Source organism: Podarcis gaigeae (assembly GCF_964106915.1).
Source record: "Podarcis gaigeae genome assembly, chromosome: 3".
Lineage (NCBI taxonomy): Eukaryota > Metazoa > Chordata > Lepidosauria > Squamata > Lacertidae > Podarcis > Podarcis gaigeae.
This window is the reverse complement of record NC_139680.1, coordinates 98,308,605-98,335,441: the sequence shown is the minus strand read 5'-3', so window position 1 is coordinate 98,335,441 and position 26,837 is coordinate 98,308,605. Positions and strand designations below refer to the sequence as shown.

At 39.4% G+C, this 26,837-nt stretch overlaps 1 protein-coding gene across 5 annotated transcripts; it reads right to left on the bottom strand.

Annotated features, from left to right (window-relative positions):
- Nucleotides 1-539: 539 nt before the first annotated feature.
- On the bottom strand, nt 540-25,866 carry BICRAL (BICRA like chromatin remodeling complex associated protein). Of its 5 annotated transcripts, XM_083733127.1 has the most exons (14): nt 17,853-19,070; nt 17,359-17,747; nt 16,741-17,213; nt 16,286-16,334; nt 14,536-14,584; nt 14,379-14,447; nt 12,126-13,823; nt 10,544-10,634; nt 8,725-8,825; nt 7,948-8,009; nt 7,669-7,814; nt 7,411-7,505; nt 5,641-5,743; nt 540-4,541 (listed from the first exon to the last, which is right to left on the bottom strand). In XM_083733127.1, exons 4-14 carry the CDS (start codon nt 16,327-16,329, stop codon nt 3,736-3,738), a joined length of 3,264 nt encoding a protein of 1,087 aa, XP_083589253.1. In that variant the 5' UTR covers nt 16,330-16,334; nt 16,741-17,213; nt 17,359-17,747; nt 17,853-19,070; the 3' UTR covers nt 540-3,735. The 5 variants fall into 5 exon arrangements, with proteins under 5 accessions (XP_083589253.1, XP_083589249.1, XP_083589252.1 ...); XM_083733123.1 differs by lacking the exons at nt 16,741-17,213; nt 17,359-17,747; nt 17,853-19,070 and adding an exon at nt 25,209-25,866; XM_083733126.1 differs by lacking the exons at nt 16,741-17,213; nt 17,359-17,747; nt 17,853-19,070 and adding an exon at nt 24,840-25,107.
- Between the last annotated feature and the right edge of the window lie 971 nt (nt 25,867-26,837).

The following is a 26,837-nucleotide window of genomic DNA, read 5'->3' as shown; positions in this document are numbered from 1 at the left end:
GCCACCTAAAGTGGTGGTCATTACTGCATCTTCCACAAATTCAACAAAATATGCAGCGTGAAAAGGTACTTTTTCTGTCTTGAATTTTTCAACATTCGGCTTCATCAGATGGCTTGAATTAACAGACAGAAAGAAAGCTTTTCTTTCTCTGTACCGTGTATATAATCTTATAGACCTGTCTTGTCTCCACCTAATCTCTTCTTTTTCCTGAAGTACAAAATGTTGTAACCTTTCCTCACATAAGAGCTGCTCCAGTCCTGGGATCAATTTTACTGTCCCTTTCTGAACCTGTTCCAGCTCTGTTGGAGAATAGCTAAAGCCTATGACTTAAGTTACGCAGGTCTTGGTCTGATCAGTGTCTAGCTGAGAATCCACTTAGAAATCCGTATATATTTGTTTTTAATACCATTTTGGGAGAAAACCAGGATATAAACGTATTAAAAATATACTGCCACTGTGATACTTGAAACTAAAAAAGAAATCCTTTTCAAAACCTAGTTATTAATCTTGGGTAAATCAAGACAATCACAGATAACACATTTTTCCCAAATCTTTGGCTGTATTGCAATGGTTGTTTCAATTCGTAGTCTCCAGCTAAACATTTCCTATCCATGGGTTAACAATATATTTTACCAACGTGTTGTCTTTTAACAGTATTTATCCAACATAACAAAATAAACTGCAATTTGTTATACTTTTTTTTACAAAACATTTTATAAATATTTTTACAAAATGTATACAAAGCAATTTCAAGTGAGACATACTATACAAATGAAAGTATTTAAGCAAATAAAATCCATACCACACTGACAACAAGTGACACATCCTCTTTCAGTAAAGTCAGTCTGTAAGGCCTCCCAAATCTAACAGCTCAATTATGCTGACATTGTTGAATCAGGTTTTTTTTTCATAGTTGTCAACTAAAATTTTCTTTTAACCTTAGACAACATGGAAAGACATCCAGGAAGTAAAGAGACCAATCCTACAAAGCAGTTATGCACAAATAAATGGTCTTCACTGGATTCAGGACCATGTGCTGCGTAACAAATTCACACCTTTTTTTTTTTACAACAAAAATATTTTTACTGCATTACCAATTAAAATATTCAGAGCTCTAAAACCAAGTTCAATAAATAAAATACATTAGCTACTGTAGGTTAATTTAGCTTAACTTTGTTCAGTGGGTACCCAGCATAAATGTTGGAATCAATATAGGTGGAATTTAATCCACATATGATGGAAGTGCATTTCAGATGTCTCAGCTAAACCTTTATCTAAAAGTAAACTCTCACGTAATATTCAAAATCTGTAAGCTTTGTTTTGGTATTTAGGTTCAGAATATTCTGTACAGCTGATAAGAAACTTAATTCTGTGAGATAAAACCAAAAGAAGACAAATTTACAAGTATGTGTCAAATTTATCATTCTTCCAATCAGATTCTAGATCAATTGATTTCTGTGACTGGTGCAACATACACCCTGCTTTCTTAGACATCTCATTATGGTTACAGTTCAATGAATTTATTCTTTGCAGCATCTTGATGGAGAGGTAGCTGCTGCACTATCATTGACAAAAAAGCAAGTACAGGACCCATGCCTACAAAAATGAACCCAAGTGGCAATGGTGTCTCCGTGGAATGTGGGGTTTCACAAATATTTAATTTTAAAACTGGCACTTTAAAAAAAGTGGCAATAAAAACAAAAATTTAAAGCCCCCCGTCTTTCTAATCCTATTAAGAGTGAACAGAACATTAAGTTGCATTACTATTTTGCTGAATTTGTTTATCTTTTATTATTCTATAGTTATTCTGTTTCAACACAAGGTCGGTGGTAGTGTTTTGTGTTTACTTAAAGAGCAGAATATGGCTCTAACGCTACAATAAAATCGGAGCCAAGAAAGCAAAATTCCGCCCTTTATCTGGGCGCTCTGGCAATCCAACTGACAACCACAGTTTGCTACTCTTGCTGTGTCGCACAGCTCCATGGAGCTCCACACAAGCATGGAAGAGGAAGCTCCCAAAAGCAGTACTGGGAATGCTTGAATTCCAAACCTCTGTATGCACACAGTTATCACTGGGTCAAGGCTGCTGCACCTCAGGGCTCTAAGGCTATGACGATATCCATAAGGAAGCTTTTGAATATGTTTATAAAGGGAAGCTGCAGAGATTGCTTTACAAAAAACACACCTCTTGGAGTTGTTGTTTTTTTTACATGCCACATCCCTCTTACTAATGGCACAAAAGCAATGTACCTAGAAGCACTGGTGATGGTGGTAGAATAATTTCTAAAACACACATGAAGAATGGGGAAATGCCATGGGTTAAAATAATAAATAATTATATTGTCATGACAACTAGCCAAATGCAAACATGCTAGGGGTTCCTTTGGCTCTAGATCTTGTATTAAATGCCTTTAGAGATAGGCTTGGATTCAGGGTCTCTCCCGTTGGCTGATGCGGAAAAAGTGACATTTCCTGATTATCCCTTCCCCTGCAGCCCTATGAAAATCCACTCCAGATGCGGGTTGGGAAACCCTTTGGAACAATTTGGGAAATGGTACTGAGCATTGTAGGAGGAAGGAAGAATCTGCAAAAGTTGCAGCCTCCTCCGCCATCAGGATTCTCTACTGGATTAAAAGCCTTCCATGAACAGAAGACAAAGTCCAAATTTGCGGACGGCAAATTCTAAATTCAACCTATAATTTTTTAATGGGATAGAAAATTAACTTTGGTTTGTACATATTTTGGTAACTATAACTGCTGCTACAGATGACAGACATTCTTGAACAGCAAGAAGCAGAAATAAGCAAACAGCAAACACTGGCCTTTAAATTGTTCGGATTAAGGCTATTATCTCCTTAAAGTATAAACTACTACAATGATTTCCAAATAAAAGTGCTTTTGACACTTGGTCTAGAAAAAATTATACCACATCAGAAAGATTAAGTTTGACTATATCCAATTAGAAAATGAAAAAGCTCTTCTTGATGAAACTAGTGTGTGTGTGTGTGTGTTTATATATATACATTTATGTGTGTCTATACAGAATTTTATGGCTATATTATAGCCTCTTTGTATACAATTTTCCATCTACTAGCTTCTTAGACTAGCATGTATAATTTTACGCAGTGCTGAAAGTGACAAAAACTATACAGTGTAATACAGCAAATTCCTATGTAAGATACTTGTTTCTGCTCATTGAGCATAGAAAAGCACTTTAAAAGTATAAAGCCCTGTAAACACTGACACCATTTTCTCTCCTTCCAATTCCTCTCTCTCTGTTCCAAACCTCAAGAGATAGGCATTTCTAAACAGAGATTCTGGGGTATTTTTTTAGCCCCAAATATTAAATCTCAAAATCAAGTGATAGTGGGCGGAGGCAATGGATATTTTCCTATTAAATGCAACATTCCTAACATTTTATTTAAGAAACCTGTTACTAGACTGTGATTGTCAGCATATTACCTTGTTAACTTAGGGCCTAGTGAACTGCAGTTTCATTAAACTGCAATGTTAAAACGACCAGCAAAGCTGTATCATAATGTGTAGGCCCTACCAGACAGCTTTCTCTCAAGGGTTTACATTACTGGACACCTCACTGTAACCACAATGAGTATTGCTTTCAAACACAAAACAGAATCTACTTTAGAAAGGGTAACCTTTGACATTTGTCAGGCTGTTCTTGTGGTGTCATTCACATTTACTTCTAAGAGAAATATGTCCATGGTACTGTAACTATTAACACTCTAAGATACTATTTACAGCAGCTTCTAAAAGAGAGTCTGTTTCTACAACACCTTCACTGTGGTCTGGAATAAATTTCTCCAGGCAGTTTTCTTGTGAAGAAATAAGCGAAAAGTTTGGATATTCTAATTCTAGGGAGCCACTGCCGGTTGCTTCGCTCTGTGGCTGCCTCCCAGTCTTTTTCAGTTCCAATATGTTTTTGAATGTAGTCTCTAAACTCTTATTGAGCAGCAAATCCTTTTGGGGTTCCCCAGAACCTTTCAAATTGTCTGGATGCAAATCCTCATTCTTTGGAGAACTCCGAGGAGTTTTGTCTTGGAGGGAATGATTATATGTTGTCTCTGAGTGAGAATCAACTGTGTTCCGACATGTTTTATTATGCGTACCATGATCTACACTTGATAAGGTTTTTGACGAATGATCTTCAGAACCTAAAGAGTTTTCATTTGACTTTCCTGGATTTTTGCCAGCGATTTTTTGTTCTGAATCAGCCATATGTTGGCTTTCAGGAGAGGAGCTTGTTTTCTCAAATTTTAAAGCTTTTGCAAGGCTTTCTGATTTTTTAACAGAACTGTTTCCTTGTTGTGAACTCATAATATTGTTAGGCACTACTTGAAGTTTGCTGTGATTTAAAGACTCTGCTGTGCTTGAACTTGATCTGTCTTTGATTTGGGTATTAGCAGTCTGGTTTTGAGACGTTGAACATTTGTTAGATTGATGATCACTTTCAGACGGCTGTGTTTCATCAGTGATCTTGTCAATTTGTGTGGATGGACAACAAAAGTCTGCTAGAAAACCATCTGAAATTTGAAAGCAAGAACTTTAGTAAAGAATTGTGACATATCATGGACAGAAAAACAAGGAATGGAGTAGCTTTCAGTCTTTTCAGAATTAGGACCCACACACTTTCAGACCCTTCTGAATTTTGTTACCATATAGCTGTATGGTATTGCTGTTGGGACCCACTTATCAAGGTCTGGCTGCGACCCAGCTGTGGTGCCAGCCCACTAGCTGAAGACCATTGAATAGAATAACTAAAGCATATGGTTTTAGTGGGTTTCAGGTCCTGAGCTAAGGGGAATTCAGGTTAGTGTTAACCATGGTTAAGGTCTAGGCCACTGTTTCCCTTAACTACAATTAAAACCAGAAAAAGGGAATTTGCTCCAGAGAGAGGAAGCATGCGCTGACACATGGGGTTACAGATAACCAGGATTATATGTGCACCAACCCACTGTTGATTAGTTCTGTTTTCAACTTTATTTTTGTTTGCAAACTGGCAAAAAATTATGTGTAGTCAACTTAAAGTGTAACAGACTGGAGTTCCATCTCTCTGGACAGAACTGTTCATTTGAATGCAAATGAATTCATATATACATTTTCACTTTATAAATGTAACACTGTTTTGTATATTAACTGCTAACAGTGCGGTCCTACCCATATCTACTTAGAAGCAAGTCCTATTGAGTTTAATTGGGCTCCCTCTCAGATAGGTTGGTATAACATTGAAGCTTTAATCATGCAGAATGTATTTAAAGTTCTTAAAGCAATAAATAAATAAATGCAATTTAGGTAAGACAAGGATGTCAAAATGATTGGGTTTCCTCTCCCCCCCATCCAAAAAAAAAAAGGTTTATTTTTCCTGCAGCACCCAAGTTTACACAGTTGCTGCATCTCTATGTCTGACTCACAAATACAAATCCTTCCTGCGTTCTAATTTTACTTATGGGGAAAAAGCCACTGTTATAAATATTAAAATCATTTCTCTGTATGGTACGGTGCTAGTCTATACATTTCTACTCAGAAGTAAGACCTAATGAGTTCAATAGAACTTACACACAGGTTTATTTGTATAGGACTGCAGCCGAAGCTGCTTTCATTTCAAATGGTTATGTTACCTACCAGGATCTACTATTGCAAGGCGTTTATCCCGGGAAAGAGTTTGCCTTTCTTCCTGGTTAAACATCCTGTCAATCATGACCATTTCTGCAGAAGGATTTATCCTCTGGAAAAGAAACAAACAAAATAATTTCTACAATTAACAACTTTAGCTTTTACTTGCAAAGAGCAGCATGAAGTTTCCTAACAATACTATAAAACAAAATGCTAAGTTCAACAGGCAAACTGAGGTTGCAAGTTCATTATGGGGGTTATTTTTAAAGAAAAACTGGAGTTTTTGAATATTATGAATACACACATTTGTTTTGGAAAACTAGTTTGTTAGGAAAAGTCACTTAACATAGGAAAAAAACTATTTTTATAATATTATTGTTCCATATCAAAGTGTTTGTGCAGCACAGCTCTATGTATTTTGAATTGGAAGTGATTTCATTCTGAATTCAGTGGGGCTTTACTTCAAAGTGCACACAGGATTGCAGCCCTAACTTTGCAGGTAATAACTTTGCTTAAATATGCCAGATCTGAAAGTGTGTGCATGTTTTGTAAAACAGGTGGATGCAAAAGCCATGAGGTGGTGTTGTCTTTTTAAAGAGGCCTCTAAAAAAAAATGAAGACTGTGGGCTGGTACACAAGTAACACTAAATCAGGGATTACCAACCCAGCACCCATGGGCACCATGGTGCCCCATGAAGGCTTTCACTGCTGCCTCTGGAAAGTCCCCCAGACTCATAACTTTCAATTTAAAAAAAGAAGCACTTCTCTATCCCACCTAAAATTGAAGTCATGGGGCAAATATGCAGGTACTTTCCAAGCAATTTCTGTGAAATGCAAGTGAGTGTGATGTGGCCAAATTGTGTATTTTTCCTGGTACTGATTAATGTTCCCTGTTGTGATGAGATAGCAACATCATCAGCGTCCGTGTATGTAATTGCTACAAACAACTCTCTGTTTGCATGGGCGCTGTGTTCTGGGTCACTGTATATGTCAGTAACAGTGACTCCCCCAAATACATCAGTGATCAAGCAGCGATAAAAGGCATCAAGTGGTCCTTTAGGTACCCAAGATCCAAGTTGTTACAGGCCTTGTAAATTAATACCGGAATCTTGAACTTGGCTCAGTAGTGTATGAGTAGTGGCTCAGTAGTGTATAAAAGCCTCCCAATAGAAGCTTTTAAACATCATTTAGGTTATGGCAATAGTTTGTCCCTACCAACTGTCTAGCTGCAGCATTTTGCAGAAGCTGATGCTTCTGGACCAGACCCACTGGCCACCTCACATAGAACGTATTGCAATAATAGAATATTGAGTTTACCAATGCATGAATCATTGTGGCCAGGCTATTATCAACAAATAGTTGAAAGGACTAAATTATCGTGCAAATATGCCTGCTCAGACCTTTCTGTTCCTGTACATTTATCCCTGATGGGCTAGGAGAGTTCTTCTGAGCAAGCTTACCTTGTGAAGGGAGACCTACCCCAACCCCCGCTCACATTTTTTGAAATTCATTAAGACTTCTGGGGAGGGGGGAACATGGTAGAAGTCAAAAAGCTCTCACCCAGTGAACTTGTCAACACAAGATGATAACATTATCTGTTTAGTGAAATCTATTGTTAGTGCTAAACATTCCTAAGTACCACATGTTGAGAGATACGGGCCATGGAATTAGATGAAAGCTGCACATTGCTGTGTTACAATAAAGTAAGCCATCTGAGATAAGATGCACAAATCCATAATATACACACATGCACACGTTGTTGTTTTTTATTAGTCTTACCATAGCATCTTCCAAGAGCAGACATCTGTATTTATTTAGCATTGCCTGTGTTCTTTTCAGGAGCTGTGTGGCTACAGATTCAAATTCATTATCCACTGGAAAGGTGAAGAAAATACATTTAGAATAGTAGTTCTTGACAACTAAAATAGTCATTTAAAGCATTTGATTCTTACTGCCTAGTACAATATATAACATTTAACTGGTTTAAAACCCCAGAAGCTTAGCATTTTCATAACCATTTGGAGAGCAAAAAAGTACCTTTTCTTAAATCCTCTTCTGTTGGCAGTGATCCCTGGCACACATGATATGAGAGGAGTCTCTGGACTGCATCATTTAAAGATCTGAACTGAGTTTTATCAGGAGTCACAGCATGTGCCTGGTCCTTCTGTAGCTGCTGTAGAATACTAATGGGAAGATTGCTATTGTCAGTTGTTTACAATAGCACCACATTTGTGTAACAACTTGACAAAATTTGAGGGAGGGAAAGAGAGGAAGAGATGTCTAAAGTAAAAGGATGCATAAAAGGAAACAACTTACAAGGCTCCTTTTGTTAGTTGTTTAGCAGCAGGCCTCTTTTGTCCAATTGTATGGCCATCGACCTAGATTCAAAACGTGCATCAAATACACTAGGCTAAATTTCTTTTATAAAAATCAATTATACAGTTGTGCACATCATCCAACAGAAATAAAAATGGCCTCAAAATCTCTTTAAGATAATAAAATTATTGGGGGGGGGGGGTTTAAAAAAATTCTTAAATGCATTTTGTATAGACTGCATTACCAATATGACCAGATTTTTGGATTTTCAAAAAGGCACTTTTTAATCTTTTGAGATACTAAGAAAATAAAACAACAGCATGGCTGTATACGCCTGAATATATGTATCTGACAGATACAAAGGCAATAATCCAATGCACACTTTCATGAATAAGCCCCATTAAACTCAGAAGCATTTATCTCCAAGGAAATAAGAACAGGATTGGACTGCATATTTTGCAGCCTGATCCAAAGACAGCACATGACTAGAGCTTACAGTGCCAACAGATATGCTAACACAGCCTTCTCCAACCTTGTGCCCTCCATCTTATTTGGATTCCAGCTACCGTCAAGCTTAGCCAGCACATATTCATTTAATATTTAAAAGTGATGGGATATTTAGGATATACTATAATGGATTTCCTCTCACAAACGACCAATGGAAAGGTTATTATATTCTATGTAGAAAATAGTACAAACAAGAAATGATTGGTGCACTATTAGCATTTTCAGGTACATTCAAAGGCAGAGGGTGGGAAAGGGGAAATTGCCTCCTACCTGTACATTTGTTTGGGCAGAAGATGATCCTACTGCTTTTTCCTGGTGTGTCAGTGCTGTGCCTATAGGCTGCTGTATGATTTTGCCCCCGGTATCTTGTCCTATAAGAAGATATATTATGAAGATTCTTTAACAATCCCCTATACAATATTTGGAATCTTCTGTCTAGTTATGTCACAGAATGATTTAAAATTAATTTGCACCTAGGCAAATGTATTTAAATAGCAATGCTTTAACAAAACTACTGCAGGCCCATACAAAACACAAATACAGTGGTACCTCGGGTTAAGAACTTAATTTGTTCTGGAGGTCTGTTCTTAACCTGAAACTGTTCTTAACCTGATGCACCACTTTAGCTAATGGGGCCTCCTGCTGCCGCCGGGCCGCCGAAGCACGATTTCTGTTCTCATCCTGAAGAAAAGTTCTTAACCTGAAGCACTATTTCTGGGTTAGCGGAGTCTGTAACCTGAAACATATGTAACCTGAAGCGTATGTAATCCGAGGTACCACTGTATTTATAAAAACTATCTTATGAGCTTGTGAGGTTTAAGCCAGCATTTAACCACTTGCCATTTCATGGAACTTCAGAATGCCAAAGCTGTATACAGGTATCAATGAAAAAGGCACGGGGAGCCCAGCTAATCCCGGTCTTCACAATGTAAACAGCACACATACTAAAGTCCTGTCCAGTCTCCCCCCACCCCCACACTTCGGTCTCTTGTTTCAATCAGGCAACTTTATCAAACGATCATGCTCTTTTTTTACTATATTAACATACATATTCTGTTTGAAATACCTTCTGTTGCTATTTGTAAAGACTTCTTTAAGCTGTGCTCCCAAATACACATTTTCAAGAGCAAGTTCCAATGAGTACGTGAGTTTTCTCTTTTTGGTTCCCGAAGAACTAATGTGCTCAATTACTCAGGCAAGCTTACTGCAGCTTGTTTCAAATCTTAGGGTCACTTCAAGGTTAAACAAAAGATAGCTTCCTGCACTTCCACTACAGGTCAGCTACACATTTGTTGTAGAGTCTGAAGAGCACGTGTGTGTTCCACAATAAATGTGTGCTCCAATCACAGCTCCCAAGTTTATGTTTACTACTAACATACTTCTAAATGCCTTAGGCCACAGGCACAGTCCCAGAAGTTCACCCATGTTCTAAGATGAACAATGACAATACTGGAAGGCCATACATGCATTGAGAAATTAGTGCAGAGCTAACTTCAGGAAACAGCTCCGTTGCTCATGCATCTTCTCTTTGCAACCGATGAAAACATCCTTCTAACATTACATTTTCATGTATTTTGGTAAATTGTTGGTTCTCTGTAAAGCATTTATGACTTGTAAAAGCCATGTGGGGAATCAACTAAATTTGCAGAAGACTTTTAGCAATTTGTAAAGTGCATTTCCTAAATTTCCACCCTACTGAACTTAAACTAAATTTCTATCTATACATATTTTAACAGGATTTTCTCTCTGTTTTAAAGTGTAATATAGCTTTTTACCAGTCTGACTGGAAATTGTTGTATGCTGCCCTTTTAAGCTAAATGTTTTCTAGAGATTGATTTTAAAAGCTCTTATTGCATTAATTGAAAGTCGCCTTGAGAAAACTGTTTTAAAAGTGGCATATAAATAAGGAACAGAATCTGACACATGTGTTAACTCTCAGTAGCACAGCTTAACATCAGCCTGAAAGTTCAAATTTTCAAGTAATATTCAAGACAAACCTTTGCTGTAGTTAAGAACCCACTTCATAGCTAAGGAGTTGAATAAAGGTATTTAAAAAACAAAAACTTTATCTGATTTAGCAATTTATTACCTAAAAGACTCGTTAGCTGAGGTGGTCTTAGATTATCCTGTGACTTTGACGTTGAAACTGAAGACACCAAATTCGTAACTTTTTTTTGAGTCTGAAAAAAGACACCACACATAAATACCATGCAGATTATTAAAGGTAAAAGCTAAGGAAAAGCCAATATCCTATATACAAAAGAAAACATAGAAACTCTATCTGCAGTTCCAGTTTTATTACCTTGTACTACAAATACAACGAGCTCCGATAGGTAGAGAAATTGAATTTGTTTATCTGAAAGGTTGGCACACAAAATCATTGCCCTTTTTTCAAAGGTTGGCCATTGTGCAAAACAAGATGCTGGGCTAGATATGGCTTTTGGCCTGATCCAGATGGGCTTGTATGATCTCAGCAATCAGTACAAACATCTGTGGCATCTTGTCCAGTTCAGCTATAACGTCTCTGGTTTATTAGACCAAGAAGCACTAGGCCAGTAGGCTCTACCTTCCCTCCACATTTTACTTGCACACCTGAATTAAAGACTTTCCGAATTTGTTGAGCCATGTTGGATTGTAACAGAAATTTGTTAAGCCATGGTTTTCCATTGCTGGACCTTCAATCAATACCTTCCATCAACAACTTCTAAATTGTTCCAGATCTTTAAAGATACAGAGAACAAGTAGTACAAATATATATTAAATGGAATCATTTCTCACTCACTTGAGAATGGCCTGAAAACCTCAAGAGCTCACCGTCTCATCTCTCATGCAGTCTCAACATGCAAATTACAATAAATAGTATTCAGGAATCAGCTACATGACTTCAATACTTTTAAATGAATATCTAAATCACTACTGAGAATTCTGAAAACCTCATTTTTAGCAACTAAACAAGACCTATTGAAAGAACAGAAATAATGGGTTGTACTAAATGTTGCACGAGTAGAAAGCAAGTTCAAACAATTGATCTTTCCCTTCCTGTTTTCCCCCTACACCAAAAGCTTCTCCAGGTGTCTTTCTGGAGAGCCACTGCCTGTCAGTGTACACAATACTGAGCTAGATGGATTCAGCATAAAGCAGTTTCCTATGTGTGGGTTCTGTCACATGGTGGTGCAGACAGGAGGCAGGTCTTCTAATGTCAAGAATTTAACTCTAGTAAAACAGGATTCCTCTGCCCAATTTCAGCAATCCTTCAACCCCTCACTGCTGCCCCGTATGACACAGCCCATGGCCTCCACTTCAACCTTCTAAAGAAGCTTTTCAGAGGGTACAGGAGGCTACAGGGGAAGCAAAAGAGCCATCTTCTCCATGCACAACAATAGATACAACCCAATAGTTCCAACCAAGAAGTATTGATCCGTTGACACAGATTCTAAAGGTTCTTGGGGTGTTATTTGTTTGCATAGTTGGCTGTAAAACAATAAAATCATAGATAGATAGATAGATGATAGATAGATAGATAGATGATAGATGATAGATAGATAGATAGACAGACAGATATACACACACACATTTAGAAGCTGCATTATTCACAACCCAGCATTATAAAGAGATTTCAATTTTTAAAAAAATTAAATTGCTAAAGATTTTGAACTTGCATCAATCCATACCTGGCCAAAGGAAAACTGGGGCTGGGTTGCTGATGTGTGGCTAAAGGTGTTGACTGATTTGGAAGAAGAAACTGGAAGACGATGTGAGACAGTGACTGACAATTGTGTTCTGTTTTGCTGTGTAAGTTGATCTCCAGCAAAATTTCCTCCGGAAGCAACAGTCTGGGCTGATGGACCAATGTTGGGATGCACTGTAGCAGCAGAACTTACAACTGTAAACCGGTTGCTTGATGAGATACTCGAACCTGTTGACTGTCCAGGAGACATTGTGGTAAAGCCTGTTCTACCTTGGGAAATGTTTCCTTGGCTGGGGGATAAATGCAACACAGCAGACGATCCCTGTTGAAGTGGAACCTGGCCACTAACAATTTGAGAAGTCCCATGGTTCACTATAACTTGGCTTCCAGGAGCTGCAAATGTCTGACCAGAAACTAGCTGTACAGAAGCATTCTGATTATTCAGCATCTGTCCTGAATATGACTGGTTAGTTCTAAGCATGTTCGTAGAATTCCTGTTTAGCATAACATGCTCAGTGGATACTTGGCCAGAAACAAGCTGGGAAGGCTGATTTTGAAGAAGTTGTCCGTTTATGGTCTGGACATGGTGAACCGAATTAGGATTTACCGACAGACTTGTGGGTATAAGAAACTGATTCTGAGGTGCATGAGGCTGTCCCATAGGAGAATGGATCACAATACTACCACCGGCATTACTTACGGCTTGAGAGGTAACTGCTTTTCTTGCATTTTGATGACTAACAATATTAACAGACATATGTGGACCAACTACTGAATTCTGAGGAGAGTTTGACGAAGCAAAAGGAATCCCTTGTTGTACATGATGCTGCTGTATTCCCAAGCTATTCACATTGTAGGTAGTTTGCTGGCCCATCTGAATAGGCTTTGGCTGGATATTGATGGGAACCTTGTTAGAATTTGGAGCAAGACCTCTCTGTATAATGATGTTATGCACAGGCAAAGATGTCTGAAAATTTGTACTATTAAATGGGACAGTTACAGGTTGTGCTACTGGACTGGAATTTGAGTTGCCAAACAATGAGTTACCATTAGGTGTTTGTCTATGAACCAAGAGACCACCACTCATGTTTCCAGGTGCTTGCTGCCCACCACCCTTCAAAATAATATGAGACCCTTCAAGATTATTGATGGTCATCATGGAAGGTTGATTACTAAATGAACCAATTAATTGTATCTGTCCTGAACCACCAATTTGACTACTGTTTGACAAATGCTGGCTAGGAACACTGATCCCCACATGTTGCATAAAGCCATGTTGCACACCAACTGTATTGCTTGCAAAAGATGCTCCAACTGGTTGCTGTACCACTTGAGTAACTCCTATAGGTTGCAGCGTCTGACCTGAGTAATTAGAAACATTAGAAGCCTGAGTAAAAGATGCTGATGAGGAAGGATGAAGCTGAGCTTGTGCAAACTGTTGGTTAGGGCCTATGTTGGCATCCAGATAAGCCTCTTCTGCCAAAGTCTGTTCGGTAATATTAGCTTCCTGCAAAGATTTCTGGAGGATATCAAAAGGCTGATCTTCACTAAGATCAGGCAAGGAAGAAGATTCAAGTTCATCATCAAGAAACTGAAGGCTACTTGGCAACTGTAGTCCATCACTAGGCCCTTCTCCAAGCTGACTACCGACACCTTTGATTGATGACTTAGGATCAGAACTCTGAAAGAAAAATTGTAATACACACCATCAGGGTTCAAATCCTAATGCAACCAAGAAGTTCAATGGATGAGCCTCTCAGCCTAACCTACCTCACAAAAGCATTGTGAGGATAAAATGGAGAGGGGGAGAACCATATGGTTCATTGGAGGAAAGGTGGGATGTAAATGTAATAACAATAACAATAAAACACTATTTTAAAACAAATTATTAGTAGTACTACAGTGTTGCTCATTATAGGTTTCTCTCCCCCCCTTCAGAACATCTCTCAAGAATATTAAGTCAGGTATCATTAGATTAATGACCTTGAGTGGCATGCAGCATTAACCCAAATTAAGACTGAGCAAGAAGTTTGAACCAGGTGTAAAGCTTAGTGCACAAGTGCACAGGCTCAGAATTCTCCTCCTTCTTCACCCATATTCAATCCTTTGGTTTAAACAGCAATTGCCTGCATGTTATTTTTGGCTTTTACTTCACCCAGATAGGAGTATTATAAGAATGGAGAACTTAGGCACACAATAACATGCACTAAAATTACACTTTTTCCTATAAACTTACACTGATATTGGCGAATATGGAATTTGAGTTGGCTGCAGAATATCCTGCATTAGTCAAGTCTTCACTGTTCTGTAATACAGAAAAAGCATTACAATAAGAGCAGCACAATTTGTAAAATTAGATGTATATTTAACATACCAGAAAATATGATACTTACAGGTTTACTGCCTGCTCCATGGAGGAAATAATTCAGTGCCTGTGCATCTCTTTAAAAATACAAACAAGGAAAGTAAGATGGATCAGTCTGAGAATCTTGCATTTGTTTAAAATATACAAAAAAGGCACAATCAGGAAGAATCTTTCTGAATCACACCATCTGAATACTGAGGCTGTGATTCCCAACTATTTTAGAACATGCATCTCAAAGCAACAACCCTGGCTTGCTTGCAACAAACCCTATCAATAGCGTAAATATATATTTATAAAGCAATATATTTAACTGTTACATTGTTTTTAAAATAGCTCTCAGCTAGGGACTGAACCAAATAAGACATACTCAGAGGTGAGCCACTGAAATTAATGACCAACTTGTCCACTGACTTAGCTGGCTGTAACTCTGTTTATTCCCTACATCATTGGATGTTGTTTTGTGAAGGACCAGCTCCAAATGCTGGGGCCTTTGGCAAAAGACCTATCTACGGTGGACGCACTTTCTGCTATCTACATATTTTGTCACTAGCTCCCAAACCACTGCCACCATTGTTCATGCCATTTCCTGCTGCCATTACCCACTCCTCTGCTGCTGCTCACCATTGTTAAGTCCCTATCCCACCTGGGGGAAACGACCAAGGCTAAGAAGGCAGTGATCGAGCTGGTGGGAAGAAAGGAGGCAGAGTGCCACTCTCTGGTACTGTACTTCTGTTAGCCGCACCAAAATTGACCTTTTAAGTAAAAAGGTTGGTGCTGGAGGTGCCAAATGGAGCATCAAAGAACTGCATTCAATCACTACTTTCAGGAACTCTCCTCCTATGAGGAAATTCAAGTTTGTCCAAGTGGCCCTTAATATATATTAAGGTAATATTTGTCATTACTTCTTTTACTGTAAATTTTAAATATCTTGTATGCCTTTGGGATAATTTTTATTGGATTATTTATTAATTTCATTAAAAATTATACATTGCTTGTTAAAAACAACAACCTCGAAGTGGTTTACAAAGTGCCTTATATACTCGTGAATAAATAACTGTAAATAAATGATAAGCATTTCTTTCATTTACAGTATAACTCAAGCATATTATAACATGCATCCAAAGCATATTTGTTTGTTTAAAAAACTTATACCCCTACCTTTTGTCAAAAAAAGAACTCAATAAAACTTCATTGAGAATTGTTCCACTGAGATTAATGGGATTTACTCCTAAGTAAGTGTGCACCTGATTTCAGCCCTAGAGTGCTATCCTAATAGGGACTGGGTTCTGCCAACCAGGCAGAGAGAGATGGTGCTTACCCAGTGTTTAAATTCTGCACTTTTAAAACAAAATCTCCCCACTGGTTTCAAGGAGGTGAATTATTTATGCCACCTTCATGTTAGCACAAATAGGAGGCCCAAACCTGGAGCCTCTTTGAAAATGAAGGTGCTTTGTATCCATCCCACCCCATTTTGTGGCCCAACACTTGCCACTGTAAGCAGCAGCCAACACCAGTGCTGCAAACATGCAGCGCTTTCCGTGGGCAAAGTGGGGGACTTCACTGCAGAGATGTCTGCCCCACCCACAGAGTAGGACGTCTTCTCCACCAGCAAGGAGGAACCTTCATGAAATTCTAACCTCCAGCCAGCAGATCTGGGGATTACGACAGTTATGGCCCTTTTCTAACAGACACAAATAGACTATTTGTGTAAATTTTCTTTTTGCAAAGTAAACTTTATATTATTTCTCTGCATAATTTCTTTTTAAAAAAAATCTTACCCAATAAGATCAAAGAGACAGGATTCATCATCGTCATCATCCATGACAACTAAGGAAAAATAATATTGTATCATAAAGATTTCCTATTTCTTTCCAGAACAAGACAATTAAAAATATAGGATGCTTTTCAACATGTTTCTTCCTAACATATATTGTTTATTTATAAGATGTTCCCATTGTTCACTAACCTGCAAATTATGTAGACTAGCAACAGCATATTTTTACAACAGGGCACACGTTATTGCATGCTGCTTTGAATATAGGAGTAAAATGGTACTTTGAGGCATAGTATATACTTGTATTACACATCTGTGCTCATTTTTGCATTTATTCTGCAAAGTATATATGAGGTTCCTGGAAAACAGTGGTAACATGATATGATTTGACTTTGATGATCTGTGATTTGGAAAATCCAGTGGCATAACTGAAATAAGTGGGTAAAAAATTATGCCTACCAATATTGCTTCCATGCAAATATTGTTTGTAAAAGTCTTCTAAATCAGCATTTCATACTCAGCACTGTTTTCCCTCTATTTACTGTAACTTTTGATCAGCTGAATGTTCTAACCAGTGACAGCCGAGTATTGTCTTTCTGCAGTTGGATTTTCCCTCACTTAGGAGATTCAGTCTGTAACATTCTGCATACCACCAAGTTATAGCCATACACATATAGACAACAGTGACTCACACATTGGTAACCTTGAAATTAGGTAACAGTAACACCCTCTTTGTGGGGTTCAAAAGCTGTAACAGGTACAGAATGCTGCAGCTAAGCAGCTCACTGCTGCTCTCTACTGCATGCATATAACACCTATCCTAAAGGAACCCAGTTTTAAGGTTTTACTATTTACTTACAAGACCCTGAACAACTTGAGAAATGGATATCTGAGGAAATATATTTTCCCATCTGAACCTGCTTGTTTGATGTCTTTAGAGCAGTGTTTCCCAACCTTGTGCCTCCAGATGTTTTTGGCCTACAACTCCCATCATCCCTAGCTAGCAAGACCAGTGGTCAGGGATGATGGGAGTTGTAGGCCAAAAACATCTGGAGGCACAAGGTTGGGAAACACTACTTTAGAGGAGCCCTCTTGGTAGTGCCACAGCTGTCAAGTTGAAATCTGTTTCCCCCATTAGGGAAGTCTCCCCTTATCGAGATCTGGTAGGCACCTTCCGTGATGTGCTTCCACAAGCAACTGGAAACATTATTTCTTGCCAAAGCACTTATAGACCCCCTTAGTTATGTTTTGCTATTTATTCTTGGCCAGCTGTATATTTCTTATGTACTTTTATTGTTTTAAATTGCTACACACTGCTTTGATACATTTTGCAGAAAGCGGTATAGAAATCTGTTAAATATATAAATGATCTACAACTATATGCATACATTACCACAGAAAACTAGTGGCCCACTCTAGACTGTAGCTTAGAAGGGGGAAGGGGGTAAAGGAAGGCTGGGATCAGGCTAGGCCCCACATTGCCATGTCCCTCAGCAATGGGTGACACTTCTCTCTCGGAGTTCCTGCAATGGACAAAGGGAGGCAGCCAAAGTACAGTGTGGGTCTCTAACATGCTGCAGCCCAGCACCCTGCAGATGTACCCCCAGACCAATTAACACTCAGGCATAGAGTTTTTGGCACTCCCTTTCGTTTGTTCGGCTTTGGAATACTTTGTTTTTTATTGCATTTCCAGTCCAGTTCACAACTTCGTATTGCATGATTTAGCCATGTAGGGCACCATTGCCAGCTTTTCATGTGAAGATGAACGAATTATACTATTTGTTTCAACCATTAATAGCTGAGAAGATCGTCCAAGGCAGGCATCCCCAAACCTGACACCCTGGGTAGTTGCTTAAATCACCTGCCCCTAAATCTATCCCCGATTGAGAAACATACCCAGGCCTAGCCTGGCCCAAGTACAAATGGCTATTTAATTCGTACAGTACAAATGGCTAGTTAATTCCTATCAGTTTATGAAATTTTTATTTTTACTGCTTCTTGGGCCCCACATCATTAAGATTTCTAAACAATAATAGTGTCCTGTATTTGGATTAGAACAGAATCAAGAATTTCACCAGGCAATACTTTTCTCATCATAGAGTTGCAGTAATGGCGACAGCTACACCTGATGGGAGCTCACCCAAAGATCCATCTCTTAACAGTACAAAAGCCTTAGGAACAAAGGAAGCGGTCTTTTTCCAAGTCACACAACTGGTCCTTCTAGCTTAGCATCATGTACACTAACGGCAGCAGCTCTCTAGGATTTCAGGTAGGGGTCTTTTTTGGTCCAACCTGGAGATGCCAGTGATTGAATCTGTGACTGTCTACATGCTGAACAGATGCTCTACAAATGATCTACAGCCCTGAGATTTGGGTATGACTTACACACCCTTGACATCCTACAGTTTCCACAGATCTCATCTATAAATCTGGCACCTCATTTTCCTAGCAGCATTAATCGGCTTTTAATATGAAGAATACAAGCAGATGAAGCTTTTCCCACACTTGACCTGCTAGTTTTTGTATGCCATACTGAGGATAGTCAGATAAAGATACTAAGAGGACTGACATCTTGTTCAGGAACCACTTCTATGCCTTTAAAAGCTGCGTGACTGGTAGGAACTTAACTGTTACAGTTTTTCCCCAAATGTAGTTTTAGGGAAATCTGCATCTGCTGTTTTTTATTGCTGATATTGTTTTCTCATCAAGCAACCTTTAAAAGTAAAAAACCCTGTCAAGAAAAAAAAACATGGAAACTCTATCTCTGCATGAAGTTCGCCCCAAGGAGGAAGGTACCGTATTTTTCGCTCTATAAGACGCACCAGACCACAAGACGCACCTAGTTTTTGGAGGAGGAAAACAAGAAAAAAAATATTCTGAATCTCAGAAGCCAGAACAGCAAGAGGGATTGCTGCACAGTGAAAGCAGCAATCCCTCTTGCTGTTCTGGCTTCTGGGATAGCTGCGCAGCCTGCATTCACTCCATAAGACGCACACACATTTCCCCTTACTTTTTAGGAGGGAAAAAGTGAGTCTTATAGAGCAAAAGATACGGTATATTCTCCCACCCTTTCTTGAACTCCATGCCTCACATTCTTGTTTTACTCCGATTTCCTCATTCTATATGGCTTCCAGTCAAATTCCTTTGCTTGACTCCAGCACTTGTTTTTCACCCTGTGTGCAATCTTTTCAATATAAAATTGCATTGTCCATAGGCCTATGTGAAGATTTTCTGCACATATCAAGAAGTGAACTTCTCTTTCTGTGTGACTCTTCTGCACAGGCCACAGTACAGTACCATGTAATGTATCTGTCATACTTTCATATAATGGATACCATTTCACAAGGTTATTATTTTATGTAAAGTAAAATGATCAGTTTCAAATATAATATTTTTACAGAATGACACTAAGCCATTCAAGAACATATTATACTTGGAACCTCCAGGTAGCTATGGGAAAGTCAGTACCTACTACACAGTGGTATTGTAGGAAAAAGCATTACAAAACACTTTATGTCCCATCCATGACAATCTGGGTATACAGTGTCCGTGCAAATAGATACATATGCAGTCAGCGCATTATGGGGAATGAAAGTCTGTGAACAGTTCCAATGTCCCCATGTGATCCCTCCAACAGAGCTCTGAATTCACATTCCTTGACCAAATGCAGGGTGCCTCCATACATTGACACTCTGCCCATGTAGGAAAGGATCACACCCTTTATATACTTAAAATGCTGTTTAAATCCATTTGATTTATTTTTGTTATTATTGCTATTAATTATATTCCTTAGTCACTTTTCTCAGAGTGACCCAAAGCAGCTTATATTAAAACCATTTAAAAATATTCATTAAAATTCTAAAAATACAGATAAAGATTATACAGCCATATTGATAAAAGTCAGGACTTAAAAGTTCCCATCCTGGCTAGATGCCACCCTTCGATTCAGGGCCAATAATCCTAGATAAAAAGGCAAGTCTTTGCCTGAATCCTAAAAAGATGGCACCAGGCAGCCCTTCCTGGGGAGAGTATTCCACAAGCCAGGGGACACCACAGAAGAAGTCCCATCTTATGTTGTCACCCTCCAAACTTCCTGTGGAAGAGGCACACAAAGGGCCTCAAATTATGATTTTAAGGTCAGTTCATGTTTCCTAATTATCTGCATACCAGTGTAGACTGGCAACCGCCCACTACATGGCACTTTACTCTAGCACTCATCTGAAAGGCCACAGTAACGGAACTAATGAAAGCCTGTCCGGAGCCGCACAGTTCAAGTTAAGAAAGGAATTATGTTTTCAATTCCAGTTAAATACTCATAATGGGTGTGCAGGAAATCATGACATCATAGCAGTATGTACACAGCCTTGCAATTTGGCCTATTTAAAATCCTAGCAAATCTGATTTGCAAATTTGTTTAATTTGGGGGCAGTTAGCACATTGCTACAAGTTAGCTATGTATAAACTGGTCCTGATTGCAAATGTTCAGTTCAACAAAAATAGGTAATATAAACTCTCTGTTAAAGCAAAGATCTGAATAAACCTGAAATTAGAATCTCTGTCTCAATCACTATGAATGGCTCTTTCTTCTGCCTTGTTTCAATTCTATAAAAATGGCAGAAAAATATGGAATTGACTTTATAGTCTACCAGTGCTTATATGAATCACAGCATGATAAGAGTATATGGTTGAAAGTGCAAGCAATACTTGTAATCAAGGATGAACCTCCCAGATGGGCAAAATTTGGCCTGTATCTGTACCCTCAGAAGGAAGAGCTTAAGTACAAAGGCAAACCCTATCATGTTTTCTTCTTAACTTGGAAAAGAATTACTAATTTTATTTATTTATTTATTTTGGCCAAGAAATCTTTTGAGTGTTCCTCCCATTAATCTACCAGCTAGAGTTCTATCCTCATTTCACATATATTATATACCACAGGGCAATCTGTTTTCTGGAACATCTGCCCTGTTCCATGTATCTGAGGTACAATCTAGTTAGTATTTTAGGTTATCTCTCTGCGCCTGAAGAAATTTACACAGAACCCATTCCTGTCTGGGGGGGGGGGGGCAGGAATGAACACATTCAGCAGCCTGGCATTTTAATTTGGGTGGGTGGAGAGGAATAGGAATGTTATGTGAAACTGTTTCAGAAAAGTCCCTTCCCCATACGAGAACACTATTTTTGGCTTCAGTTTGAAACATGACTTGTTTTGGATCCACTCAATCCTGTTCCCAGTGAACTTTCTGCTTTCTCTCTCTCATGATAACAAGGTGAAGAAAGCAATTTTATTTAATTCACTATGCTATAAAGTAATTGTTTTAAATTAATTTTTGCCTACGTATCTATTGAAAGGAACACTATAATCCTATTAAGTAATTAATACAGTAGTATGCCAGTTCTAACTGTCATTCACCAAAGAGTATTATTTGTCAGAAACTGTTCTATAAGCTACATCCTTGGTCCTGGAGTACTGTACACTAGAAACATTAAGAAAATGACTTTGCTTATGTGATCAGGAACTTCTCAGTTGCCTTGGTGTTAATGGTAGGGCTGCCATATGTCCGGATTTCCCAGACATTACCGGGATTTCAAATGCGGAATTGACATCGGGGAGGGGGGCTGTCTGAAAGGCGGTGCTTTGTTCTGGATCTTAGGCAAGTCAATTGAAAAAACAATCCTTTTTTGGCTCAACAACTTTGGGGGTTTGTCTAAAAACTTTCCGGTTTGGTTAACAATTTTTGGGGTGTCCTGGTTTTTACTTTTTGAAATAAGGCAACCAGTGGCTGCAAGAGTTCAGTTCATCTTAAACTGCAGAAAGTCCATATAACAGTTCATGTGAGAACTTGATATTCCACTATAAAGCAACATTCTTCCATCTTTTTTTCCCTGTATATCTTATCTACTCATTAGAAACTAAAATAAACAACATCCAGGCCATTTTGTAAAATCATGAGATAAACATTACTGCAGTAAGCGGTGAAACATAAATTTGTATCTCATCAAGGGGAGTATATTTGGGGGAGGGGAGAGTGGGGAATCTCAAACCTAATCCCCACCACCACCATAAAAGGTCTTAATTCTAAAATGCTTAAAGAAAGGTATGTCTTATAACAGTCTGTTGCTGGCAAGATATGACTGGCAAAAAATGATATTTAAATGCCCAGGATTTAAATCTCACAGGAAAGCACAATGCTATGATGTGTTGCCTTAAAGCCACATTACTGGGCTTTCTAAGCCAAACCATTTTCTAAACTTTGGAAGCATTTTTAGTTAATTCAATCCAATCAACACAGACTATTGCTTTCCACATACTTTACTCCCTTATTACTTTAGCAACAGGGATGCCTGTGCCCAAGAAGGCGTATTTTGCTCACTTATTCGATTTTTAGCAAACAGGACCTCCTTGGTACATCGTGTAAAAATGCCCACCTACAGCGACGAATGAAATCTAGAAGGCCAATTCAGAAAGTGCTGCTCCTCCATTTTTTAATTTTACATATCGCTTATTTTCCAGCAGCCCCTTTGTTGTTTGGCAGACATAACATGGGATTAAGTGATTTCCATATGAGAATTTGGCAAAAGGGAGCAGCAGCGTTTTGAGGTGGGATGTTAGGAAAGCGATTACTCTAGGAAATAATAATAAAAAATAAAAAATAAATTTCCTCAGTGCGTGGGGTAAGGAGTTATTATTTTGCTCGTGAGGGAGCATTTTGGAGTGTGTTCTGAGGTAACGAGACCAGACCGCGGGAAGCAACGGAGGGCAACGCCCCGGCCCGGGAAGAAATGTCAGGAGTCTCTCAAAATGGCGGCTTGAAGGGGACGAGAGAGAACGGAGAGAAACTGCGCCACAAATCCTGGCCGGTAGCCAGGCAGCGCCATCTTCTCTCCTCCTGGTCCCTCCGAAGCGGGGCACAAACCAGACCGAACCCCGCCATGTAAACGCAGACACGGAGAGGAAAAAACAGCCTCCTCGACTGAGCTTTGGAAAGGCACGATCAGTGCTTACGATATTCAAAAGCCATGCATGTTTAAGGGTTTTAAGAAACAACAACATCCTAACCCCGGGAAAAGTAAAGGCCTCATTGTCCTTCCTTCGCCCAGCAATAGGCGATTTATTTATTTTTACGAATACTAAACCTGTTTCCGCTCTCAGAACAAGATACATATAACAAGCTGTTTTAACGTTACCGACGTTTACACCCCAACCCTCGGGAAACCCATTTCGGTTTTAAAGGGAGGGAAGAAAATCGGCGACCCACCTCAAAAATGATCCAACATTTCAGAGATTTTTCAAGCCAGTCTTTTAAATAAGGCTTTCTCTTCCCCCACCCCCCACCCCTATTATAATGTAACCATAACTGAAAATCAATTAACCACAAAAAAGTACTTTGTTGGAAGACTAATCCGGCGGCAGTTAACAAGCTCACGTTCATCAAAAGACAAAAACGAAGGCGTTATTACAGATGTAGAATATTTATTATTCTTGCCGTTTTAAAAAACGTATACTACAGCCTACTATTAAGGTTTATTTTTTCTTCCCCCTCCCCACCCTCTTTAATCCTACCGACGTAGAATCACATACACAGAAACAATCACCATTTTCATTCCTTTAAACGCGATACCGGAGGAGACAAAAATAAAAATAAAAACACCGAGTAACAAAAGAAGGGGGGGAAACCATATAAACGAAACGAATTGAGAATCCCCGTCAAAAAACCAAAAAAGCACAGCCCATGCTAAAAAGATATAGCGGAAAATTATGACAAGATGATAAGAGGTGGTCGATGAGAGCAAATCCAACGAGGAACGCAAAAGAAAAAGAAAAATCCTTGGCAGCCTCACGCCCAGGAGAGAGAGAAGACGGAGCGTCTCCATTTTCCCGAGGAGGAGGAAAGGGAAAAAGTGCTTCACAGACCAGAGAGCTTTAGAGAAAAGCAAAGAAACGAGGGGGGAAGAAAAGAGGGAGGAGATTTGAAAAGATTATTTTTCTTTCTCCCTCACACACACACACTCACACACACTCTCGATCCCCCTCTTCCTCACACACACACACCACACACTGAGAGAGAGAGAGAGACACACACACCCCTCTTCCTCTCCCTCTTGATGGCCACCAAGGGGGCGGCCAGGAAAAAACACACAAAACCCACCCCAAACACAACAACAACTAATTTTAAACCGGCTCAATCAATGAGTCATTAAAACGAGGTTGTTTTTTTCCTCCTTCTTTCGCCTTCCCCTCTCTCCCTCCTCTCCTAAATTTGCATGGCATCAGCGAGAGACAGAAGGGGGGGAGAGAAAAACCCACCCCAGTCCTCTCTCTCTCTCTCTCTCTCTCAGCCCCCCCCGTCTCTCTCTCTCAGCTATCAGCCTAGACCTGAAACCTTATCTGTCCTCTCCCTCTTCCTCTCTCTCTCTCTCGCTCTCCCTCCTTGCCTGTCTCTCCCCCTTTAAGAAACAACATTTTTTGGAAGTGCCCTCAGTAGCCGCCGCCGCCGCGGCCTCTCGCTGCAAAAAAGAAATAAATATTTCATTTCCCTGCGAATTAGCAGCCTGCCCACCCGCGCCAAATCGCCCTCTCCTCCTTCATCTTCCTCCCCGCGTCCCCCCTTCTCTCTCCTCTCTCTCTAGATATATATTTATATACATAGCCCCGGAGCCAATAGCTCTCTGGGCTGAAACCTAATATCCTGGTTTTGGCAACTCCTGGTTGTTAATTTGCTCCTCTTTTTTTCTTTTCTGTCTGGTCTGGAGATAGATTTCTCTCTCTTTCTCTTCTTCTTCCCCCCCCCCACCACCACCCCCGCTCGCTCTCGCTCTCTCTCTCTTTTCCCTCCCCGAAGGAAGGGAGGAAGGAGGTTGTGTGTTTTTTTTTTTTCTTCCTTGAAATTTTTATCACAAAATTATAATACACTCAAAGGGAAACTCACCGTCATGAAAAAGCAGTGCCTTGTCAACGGGGTTTCTTCGCCATCACATCAGGGGCTGGCAGTGTAAGAGAGAGAGAGAGAGAGAGAGAGAGAGAGAGAGAGAAAGGGAGGGGGGAGAGAGAGAGAGAGAGAGAGAGAGAGAAATGAAGAGAGAGAGAGAGTACAACAAGCACACAGTGCGGGAGTACCCAGCCAGCCACAAGGAGAGGCGATCGGCGCACCAGGCTGGGGGAAGAAAATGAAACACCGCAGCTCGAGCCGCATTCACAGAGCATTATTAAGGAACGGCGCTTCGGCGAACTTGAGCGAGCTGCCTTTTGCCTTTTGCAAAGCGCGGCGTGAAAGGAGGGTCCCCTTTAAAAGATCTCGCTCGCTCGCTTGCTTGTTTGTTTGTTTCTTGGTCGCAAAGAAAATCAAGCCCCCTTGATCGCTTCCGAGCTGTCATCTGCTGACCCTTTGCAAAACTTAAGTTTGCTCTTAGTTAATGGTGCAGTGAGTGACTAAGTCGCCCGGTCTAATAGAACGTTTTGCAGTCCGCCCCAACCAGTTCAGTGTGTGACACAGTTGCGCGTTTTGGAAAGAGCAAAACGCCGCTTTTAATTTTTCATTCTTTTTTACATGCACACCCAAAATGACACACACAAAGGAAACTGAGGTTTGAAATGCTTCAAAGAACTGAATGATAAGATTTTTATTTTTTTAAAAAAAATTCTGCTCGTACACAGTATCTAACTTTATTAGGGATTAACCTGAATATTGTCACTTTGTGATGGTTGTTACCATACTTTGATATGCTATTGACAAGAGCCTATTATAAGTTCATAAAAGATTAAATTAGTGGCCATGATATTTCATGTTTTCTGTTCTGGGAGGGGGAAAATTATTTTAAAGTTTGTTTAAAGTAGACCAGAATTCTTAACACTGTCCATATTCACTGTTCTATTTGTGCAAAAAAATGCTATTGTTCAGCAATGCCTACCTTTCATGTTCTAAAAAAACAAAAAACCATGCTAAAAACTTTTCAAATAATTAAGAAATACTTGATTTCCTGTTGAGCCAGTGGAAGTGATGATATTCCAGCTGAACTATTTAAAACTTTAAACGATGATGCTGTTAAAGTGCTACACTCAATATGCCATCAAATTTGGAAAATTCAGCAGTGGCCAGAGGATTGGAGAAGATCAGTCTACATCCCAATCCCAAAGAAGGGCAGTGCCAAAGAATGCTCCAACTATCGCACAATTGCACTCATTTCACGCGCTAGCAAAGTTATGCTTAAAATTCTACAAGGCAGGCTTAAGCAGTATGTGGACCGAGAACTCCCAGAAGTACAAGCTGGATTTCGGAGGGGCAGAGGAACCAGAGACCAAATTGCAAACATGCGCTGGATTATGGAGAAAGCTAGAGAGTTCCAGAAAGACATCTACTTCTGCTTCATTGACTATGCAAAAGCCTTTGACTGTGTCGACCACAGCAAACTATGGCAAGTTCTTAAAGAAATGGGAGTGCCTGATCACCTCATATGTCTCCTGAGAAATCTCTACATGGGACAAGAAGCTACAGTTAGAATTGGATATGGAACAACTGACTGGTTCAAAATTAGGAAAGGAGTACGGCAAGGCTGTACAG